Source organism: Anarhichas minor, unplaced genomic scaffold (assembly GCF_050575085.1).
Source record: "Anarhichas minor isolate MPS153535 unplaced genomic scaffold, ASM5057508v1 ptg000027l, whole genome shotgun sequence".
NCBI classification, from domain to species: Eukaryota; Metazoa; Chordata; class Actinopteri; order Perciformes; family Anarhichadidae; genus Anarhichas; species Anarhichas minor.
The window spans coordinates 4,498,983-4,508,203 of NW_027466473.1; the positions used below are offsets into that span (position 1 = coordinate 4,498,983).

General features: G+C 47.0%; 1 protein-coding gene across 1 annotated transcript; it reads right to left on the reverse strand.

Annotated features, from left to right (window-relative positions):
* Window positions 1-1,327: 1,327 nt before the first annotated feature.
* Window positions 1,328-9,015, reverse strand: exoc3l2a (exocyst complex component 3-like 2a). The gene is made up of 13 exons (XM_076101350.1): window positions 8,504-9,015; window positions 7,432-7,649; window positions 6,887-6,968; window positions 6,218-6,832; window positions 5,997-6,111; window positions 5,804-5,914; window positions 5,622-5,722; window positions 5,327-5,437; window positions 5,109-5,244; window positions 4,683-4,805; window positions 4,418-4,573; window positions 3,417-3,538; window positions 1,328-1,649 (listed from the first exon to the last, which is right to left on the reverse strand). Exons 1-13 carry the CDS (start codon window positions 9,013-9,015, stop codon window positions 1,328-1,330), a joined length of 2,724 nt encoding a protein of 907 aa, XP_075957465.1.
* Between the last annotated feature and the right edge of the window lie 206 nt (window positions 9,016-9,221).

The following is a 9,221-nucleotide window of genomic DNA, read 5'->3' on the forward strand; positions in this document are numbered from 1 at the left end:
AAACTTAAACAGATGTACCAGCTGTTGGTGCAACATATCGAGTATATAGGATCAACAAGATCAACTGAGGACCATCATGTCCCCTGGATGACCTGCGACTAAACTTTACCACACTGACCTCACTGCTGAGCGGTGACGATGAGATGCTCAAACACATGACCAGGTTTTACCATGATATGCCAATTTGTTTGACCACCAGCCGTACAATCCAACACCTTGAAAATAGCAGCAAAACCAGAGAGGTCACTGTGCAGAATGACCCCTGCTGAGGACGGCCGACTTTTGTTTTGAGAAGCCGACGAGCAGCTTCGGACATGAAAAGGCTCCGTGGCTGCTTTTGCACTGCACACTGAACAGCAGAGAGGAAGTTCCCTCCTAGCGCATAACGTAAACTTGGTTCAAATAAAAGCATCCGTTGGCACCTCGGTGGACAACAGGAAATCTTTGTTTATCTAAAAACATCCCGTTCTTGGCCTCGGGGTGCGTGACCCCCATGCTCGCTGTGCGGCGGTTAGAGCGTCACATAGCAGCCGCGGCGGAGCCATATATTTCAAGATCTCAGAACAAAGCGGCCAAATCCTCGACATAAACAATGAAGGCATGAAGTGTACATGTAGGTCTGCGTCACACCATCGTCTGTTTGTTGAAGTGCTTTTGTTTAACGTAACTGTAGACTTAGTGTCTGACGCTCCCACGTTCAGAGGCACCTAAAGTTAGAAGTAGGCAGAATAAGACAATTAATTGTACAACAGTTGACAAACCGATATGCAGGACACAATGACGGAGCAGATGGGTCTGTTTAGTCTACCCAGTCAATGGGTTTTTATTATGTTTCCAGCAACAGATCCATTTCATTCACAGTGAGAGTTCAACACATTTCCATGTCCATACACTATATCCTTGCATACATGTGGTCTATATACCAGAGTGGGTATATATGGTTGGGTAAATACATGTTAAACAACAGCCTAAATCATATTGCATCTGATAGCAGTTGTTTTTTGCAATGATGTGGGGCTTTTTAAAAAAGCTAAAAAAGACTGAAGAAGTTACATTTTCAGGATATTTGATACCACTTGTTTGCTTCTGTAGATCAGCATAAGAAATCATTGTGATTATTACGATGCGCAGTCTGTTTCACATTAAAAAAATGCACATGTGGTGATGAAGAAATGTCAGTGAGTGTGTACAGTACGAGCAGTACCTGAGCTCAAGTTTCTGGCAATAATATTTGGTGCAATCAGTTTCTGGTCAAGGTGCATGTACATCTCATCGCTATCTTCACAGTGTGTGCCTGTGAACGCTCTCTTAACACGAACGCCAGCCGCTAGTCCTCTCTGTGGTGTTTATTCACGTCTTCCATGTTCTGGCCCTCGACAGGTTTAGGCGTCGTGCCTCTGCCCCTCGTCCCGCGGCTCCGCCTGGGACGGTGCTCTGAGAACCAGTTGGAGACGGTCATGGCGAGGCGGAGGAGGCCCAGGCTGATGCAGTGCACCTCTGAGGTGATGGGAATGTCGGAGAAGAGGGCACGGTCCCGGCACACCAGTCCACTGCGGCACTCAAAGTCTTTGACGATGTTGAGGATCTCCTGGCGCTCGGCTTGCCGCATCATCCCTCTTATATTCAGCAGGGTGGAGACGTGCTTCTTCCTGTTGGGAGGAAGGATACAGGGAGGAAAGGGGGTGAGACGGGTGTTAATGGAAATTGGGTCTGCTTGGTGTCGTCAAAGGCCGTCGCATCTGTCTGAGTCAGAGCCTTTGTAGAAAGTGGAACCAAATGTTCTGTTCTTGGGAAGGAACAGAACATTTGGTTCCACTTTCTACAGGGGCACATTTCATAAGGGTCTTTATGTTGATAAATCATTACTTATGCTTTATTTATTGGATGTAAGCCAATAATAAGAACAACTTGTGTTTGTACATATTTTAAATATCTATTTATAATTCTTTCTCTTTGCTTGTGTCTCTTTTTTTGCAGGTTTCTAAAAACAACTTTAGCATCATGCCCCATTGCATTTAACTACGCATAGTACTTGCTACGTTGCAATCCTTGTTTATCCAGGTTGTGAAAAATGAATCCCAAAACGAAATGCATGACCGCTGGAGAGTACCAGCTGTGCACGCAGATTCAAGCATGTGGTTAACGTTGTGAATTGAAACAAAACTTGGTTCGGTTAAGCAAAGGATCATGGTTGGTTTAAATAATGTTTGTTATGTAGCCTGGGTTACGAGCGTAAATTAGCTATGTTACATGCATGACCTAAGTTGAATACGTTACGTATAACTTCAAATAGGTCAATTACTACTGCCCCGTGATGTGGCTAACGATAAACACCACTTTTTATGATTTTTGAAGAGTGAATGAAATCACCAGAAGTAAAAATGCTAACGTTAGGCTATAAACGAACTACACCAGGGTCACATGACTTCAGGTCGCCATCACTAAGCTAGAGGACTAGTGCTCTAGTGATGACATTTTGTAGTCTCACTGGGTTCGACAACAAACCATCAAATCTCCACTTGTTTTTGATGAATTTGTGTTGAAGTGATGAAGTGTTCGCTGAAACGAAAGCAAGTGTCATATGAAGTGTCAAGATACTGGGACCCAAAAGCTGTGCTTCTCAACGGCTTGTGTCTGATCTACGAAGCAATCGAGTTAGCAGTTGGCATTTAAAGTACACGTTTGAAAAAAGAGGGTCTGTGTTTGAAGCGCTGACTTGTATGCCCATGTGTAGGCACAGCAAAGTGTGCACGAACGGACTCCGCTGCAGTTTAACGAAGCACCCAGAAAAACTCAAGAAAGGGTGGCAGCCTTTGATCCCCTAAAATACCAGCAGGGGATGCCATGCGGTAAACAAAAGGGGTGAGTCAAGCGGTGAGTTAGCATGTCTCCAGGTCTGAACTACTATGTTTTGTCCTCCTCTTCCACACCTCTCCCTCTTTGAGTCCAAGTGTGGCACCAGTCTGTCTCCTGCAGGGTGGCAGGAACAGGAAGTACTCGGCGTCAGCTTCCTGTCTGCTCTGCTGAGAGTTGTGCGTCACGCGCGGTCGTAAGTTGCCAACCGTCACCTGAGTTTTTGCACAAACAGCCCTCTTTGGGCCCCCCCCCCCTCTCTCTCCATCCCCTCGAGGCCTCATCCATTCTCAAAACAGACCCGCTAGTCTCTCCAAAAATAGCACCGTTAATTTAGATATGTTTCCGCACTCCTTTTCCTTGTTTTGATCCATTGTGAAAAAAGAAAAAAAACATACAGTCTTACTTTTTCCATGCTTTGGCAGAGTGCCAAAAACAGCACCGCAAATGTGTAGCAATAAGCATAAAAGAATATAGGACCTTCGGGGGTACAGTAGAGAGAGGATCTGTTTCCTGGTTCCAACAGAAATGTCCCAGCACTGTTAATTTGCTAAACTGCTCACCGTATATCTGGAAACTCTTTCACCAGGACAGCCACCTCCATCTGGATGGATGGAGTGTCCTCCAGGAGAATGATATCAGCTAGGTGGCAGATGATGCTGTCTAACCAGGAGGAACTTGATTCCTGAAGCAGAGAGGAACAAAGAACGCAACGACAATTTTTCATTAGCGGACCACAACAAGTATTTATTGCCATAAAAACAGGTCCAAATGACCTCTTCACCCGATTAATTGTGTGCTTTTAAGAAGCCTTCAGAGGAAACGCAGATTAATGCCTTTAAAGGCCAGAGGCCAAACATTTAGCTGATTTACTGAGTGAATAACAAAGCTCCACCTCTGTTTTTCTAGGTCGTGTTTTTCCTTCAAACATTCAGAAAAAAGAAAGCAGAATTCTCTGGCTTGGCATCCACTAAAAATAACGAAGTCTTTTTTAGACAGCCATTAAAAACTCAACCCCCTCCGTTTTCCACGGACACTCCATGGCAAAAGAGGCCATCAAGGCCATCCTAGCGCCACATCAAAGCCGGCTAGCTGACAGGAACAGGAAGTTCCTCCTGAACACAGCAGCTTCCTGTTGTCAGCTGAGGTGACGGACACTTGTTTGAACTCGCGCACAGAAAGGGGGCAAATGCCACGCTGTCAGGCCCAGTTGTTTTACACTAACTTCCCCCCTCTGGCAAGTGCTAACGTAAGCCCGGTCCATCCATCTCCATCTAACTGACGGCAGCCATTTTTCAGAGCTCGCTGCTGTATCAACACTGTCTGAGTTATTTCTGACCTAGGAAGCTCAAGGGTCAGACTCTGTGTTCCCTGCGCCAGCTCTGCTCCGTGTTTTTAAGAATCAGCAAGTTGGAATTGTTTATGATACTCAGGGCTTCCTGAAAAGCAATCATTAGCTCTGTTTTGAATGCATTGGGTTTTAATTCTCCTTCTAGAGGTCTTGACTGTACTGCAGAGTAGTTCATTGCTCATTGGGTATCCAGGCTTTAATGACATGACTTACCAGATCCTTAAAGAGTCCTTTCAGCTGTTTGGCCTCATCTTGGAGGCGGAAAGCCATTCTCTTTCTCATCTTGGAAGATGTACAGATGACCCGTCCCCGCATGATGGCTCGGACATACTCCACCAGGACCCGCCGGTGCACCTCTCCCACCAGGGTCTGTCAGTCAGTCAGTTAAAACAACCAATCACTGACTTGTTACATATGACCCTCAAGCAAATGCTGTTAAGTGTTAAACATCACCCCTGATCCATTGAACAGGTGTTACCTGATAAGGCGGAGAGTCCATCCTTCTGAACTTCTTGAAGTGTTGTTTAATGGTGGCTTCAATGGCCTCAAAGGCCTCGGTGTTGTTCAGCCATTTTCTCTTCATCAGTTTGTCAAAGAAAGGCTGGAACGACAACAGACCAATCTCTGATTTAACAGAAGACATTTACTCAAGTACTCTTCTGATGGCTAGCTGCTTCAAAAACATTTTCTGTTGTATTTGTTGTAATTCTCTTCACATCCTGACAGCAATCAATAAATCAATTGCTCTGACAAAAATAGAAATCCACCATTTGAGGCTGTAGCAGGGTTGTAATAAGCTTGTGCTTTTGGATTTGGGAGTTTTCTTTTACCGTAGGACCAACATGACTGAATTTTCTAAAATGGGCATAGTTCCGCTTTAAGGACTGCGATGAGGCTTACACACCCTGATGTGCTCAAACAGCCTGTCGGTCAGCACCCTTACTGACTGGTTGATGATCCTGTCCAGGGAGGAGTTGGCTCTCTGCGCCGTCTCCTCGCTGCCCTGTGGGTCACACTGCCTGCAGCGCTCCACTAGGGATCTTAAGGAAACACAGGAGGAAAGGAAGCTGGACAAATTGCTGCAGGAAATGGAAATTTGTTTCAGTTGAATAATGAATCTACCTGAGAGGAGGGCAGCAGTTCACCAAAGCTATGGTCCTGGAGACATATCCGTCCCCTCTGTCTCCAAATTCTGCCTGGGTCTCATGAAACATCTCCGCCTTCCTCTGGAAACTGGACACAGAGCTTTTATGAAAACCTACTGAATGCAAATATAGTCTAGAATTGAGCAATCATGTCCAATCCTATAAAAACACTGGGGTTTGCCCCCCCCCCTGCTCTGTATTCAAGATATCCTTAAATCAGTTCAGCAAACAGTTCCTGACTGATTTATGCCTCACTGATTGCATATACTCACTTGTAGAGAAAGTCAGCCAGTCCAACGAGACTACAACGAGCCACTCTTGCCCCTAGAAACTGGTTGACAGATGTAGATCTGTCCAAGTCCACCTTCAACCTCTGGAATTGAGAAAGGCACGAGCGATAAGACAGCTGCATTTTAGGCTAAATGGACATTTCACAGTGAAAATGACAACTTACCTGGATGACTGAGCGTGCTAGGTGGGACTGATACTCCTCTATGTGCAGGGTCTGGGCCCATCGCCTCTCCTCTTCATCCAGAACCTGAATCAGCTCTATGGTCACCTTCTCCTGAAAAATCACAGTGTGAATTTAAAACCTGTCTACTATCTAGATTCTAGAACAACAACTTTGTGAAAAGAGCATTTCTCACCCTGACGATACTGATGCAGTCTTGTTCCAGACGCTCCACTGTGTCTTGGGGCAGGATGGGCTCCAGTGGAGCATAGTTTATGGGTGCGGTTGTGCCAATGGTTCCTAGGACATCCCTGGTCAAAAGTGAGAACTCGTTACTAATTAAGTCCAGTTTCCAGGTTTGTAGTATCATCCTTACCTTATTGCATGAGAGGTGCACTGTCTGATAAGGCACCCTACCTATTGTAGATGTTGTAGAACCAGTCCAGTAAAGAGTAGACATCTGTGATCTGCAGAGGCCCCCTGGTGATGGTCCGGAGACGTTTGGCCACGGCTCGATGGTAACTGTCCACGTACACCTGGAAGGCAGCAAACTCCTCCGGGTAAATGGACACGGCATTCCTCCTCGCTGCATCCAGGTCGTCCACCATCCGACTCCTCAGGCGCTCCAGGTACGAGGCCAGCTGGCCCGCCTGGGTGTCCGCCTGGTGCGGCAGGCTCCAGTCCGCCGCCTCCATCACGGCCTGCCTCCACTTCATCTTGAGTCGTCGGGGACGCTGGCCGGGCTGGATCTGGGGGGCCTTTTGCTCTGGCTTAGTCTCCTCTCTCAGGGCCCAGGTCGCATCGGCATGCTCCTCCTGCTGGATCACCAGCACCACCAGCCCGAGGTTGGGCCCAGCACTGGGCTGGCGGAGAGACTCCCGCACTACGTCCCACATCTCCCTCTGCAGGGCCTCGTACAGGAGCTCCACGTCCTTGGCCTTCCGCCGGCCTGAGTCCAATGATGCGTTGGAGCTGAGGGAGTCATCGAAAAGTGAGGATGATAAGGGGGTCATACTGGGAGGGGTGCTGGGACTAAGGGTAGGAGTGAGGGTCGAAGCAGCCGCAGTCGGAAGGAGAGACAGCAGCTCGCACTCTCGTTCCAGCTCCTGAATGTGTGTGTCAGCCAGGAGAAGGTCCCTGTTGTTGACCAACTGTAGGATCTCCAGCACTGGTGGGAGAAGAAGAGAAAAAAAGGCAGCTGTGTTTATTTGCAACAAAACGGAGGGTTGACCAGCAAACTGAGAGATCTGTTTTATGGTTATTGAGGAGCTGTGCGTGTGCTTGACTGGCTTATTTGTTGCTGATTCTCTTCTACTCCTAGCGAGGGTCCCTGTGGAGCCTGTGAAAAGTAGCCTGATCGAACCTCTATCTAGAGGAACCTGGGGTGGCAGGAAGTGCGGTCATTTCCTGATTTCACAGTCTGGTGGTGATTGAACCCAGTGTCTCAGGGATCTGGGGACCTCTCAGCCTCATCAGAGAGTTGTCTAGGATTTGGAGGAAGTACTGCCGAAGCTTAACCAGGAAGAGCAAAGTTCTAAGGGGAACTCCTTGCAAAAGACAGATTCTTCTGGGTCATGGTTTTAAAACTTTTGACCTGGACCTTTTACACCTGATGCCTCCTTGATTGTTACCTGAGAGGGGCTCTCTGGTTTTGACCGCCGGCTCTTCCTCCTCTGTTTCCTCTTCGGCCTCTTGGGACGCCTTGTCTGACATGGACTCCCTCTTCAGCTTGCCCAGACTGACCATCCTGAGGAAGGAGGGCCGTCTGGAGGCCTCCGCCTCGCCATCTGTGCTCAGGGTCCCGCAGGGCAGGCTTTCTCTGCGCTCCTCCTTGCGTCGACCTGTAATCCTGCACAGTTTCCACAGCAGCAATGGAGAAAATGAATGATTTCCCGTAGAGAAAACAAGGCACACTATCAGACCGCGTGATTTTTGCATATACAGGAACGTATGAACAGTAAAGAGACTTGAGGTTTGTAATTACTCGACAGTCTGGCCCAGTAGCAGCTATGTTTGGAATGGCACATACTCAACACAAAACTGTGAGCATGACTGCCTCGGTTAATAATAATCGCAATCAACAAGTCGCTGAAACACAAAAGAGGTTCCGTAGATCAACAAGTTGCATATTACATAACGCCTCAGGAAATAAGCACACTATATGCTATTATCACTGACCAGCAGCAACGCTAACTTCTCCTCTGGGACTCGGAGGCTAATTCTTCACACTGTTAGAGCTATTCAAAAGGGCTCTCTTATTATAATTTTTTTGTGGAGTTTTCCACAGAGGAACAGAGTGTAGTATGTTGTACCGATTGTAAAGCCCTCTGAGGCAAATTTGGGATATTGGGCTATACAAATAAATTGAATTGGATTATTACTTTACAGTTTTTTGTTTTTTTTAGCCCTTAACAAAGGGTTTTCTACAGCTCCATCTTTTTGTTTTCCTTTTTAATCTCGTGGTTCTTTGGGTTTATTCAGTATAGTGTATATATATATATATATATATTATATAGTAATATAGTAAAGTATATCTTAATCAAAGGCAGCATTTTACTTTTTTTGTGTGCACTCCACTAGACATGTCATCCACAGTAGCTAAAGCACTTTTTACTATTTTATACCATAAATCCACAATTCAATGACACTACAGCTAGAATCTTCTCAGGTTCTAACTCTTCCTCCTCCCCAACCCCTCCTCACCGGAGCAGGGTCATAATTCCTTCGGAGCCCCTGCGTAGTCCTTTCCTTTTCTCCCTCTCTGGTGGGAGACTGTTTGAGTTTCCGGGGGTGTAGTGGGGAGAGTTGTTGCCCCATACGCTGCGTCCTGATATGCGCAGCCCCTTTCCCAACTTTCCAAGGGTTTTGAGGGGCGACACTCCACAGATGCGCTCCAGTGTCCCCCTGAGGGGTTTCCCTTTGGGGTTCCCGGCCCCGTGCCTCTCTGCGTTCACCTCGTTCTCCTCCTCTTCTCCGTCGCGGCAGGATCTGAGCTGGAGGTTGCCTCTGACCTCCCCCATGATGAGGCCCATGTCGCCGCCGTGCTTCTCGTCGTCGTACAGGTCCACGTCCTCGAAGGGGTTTAAGTTCCTGTTCAGGTCCTTCAGGTCATTCAGATCATTTAAGTCCAGCCGGGGCAGGATCAGTTCACCGTTCACTCTGGGGAACTCCTGGCAGCTCTTGGACCTTCCCGGGAGCTTTTTCAGAATGGGCATGGTTGCACTTGAGATTTTACCAAACTGCAAAACAAGGACAATGTCAGAATTTGTCCTAATGTTCAGTTACAAAAAGATCAAATATACGAGCAACTGATTATCAAATGAATGATTTTTTCCCCCAGTAGCGGGTACACAAAACTATAGCAACCCCATATTGCAATATTGCTTGCATAAATAAGCAGGATATCGAGACATGACTCCAT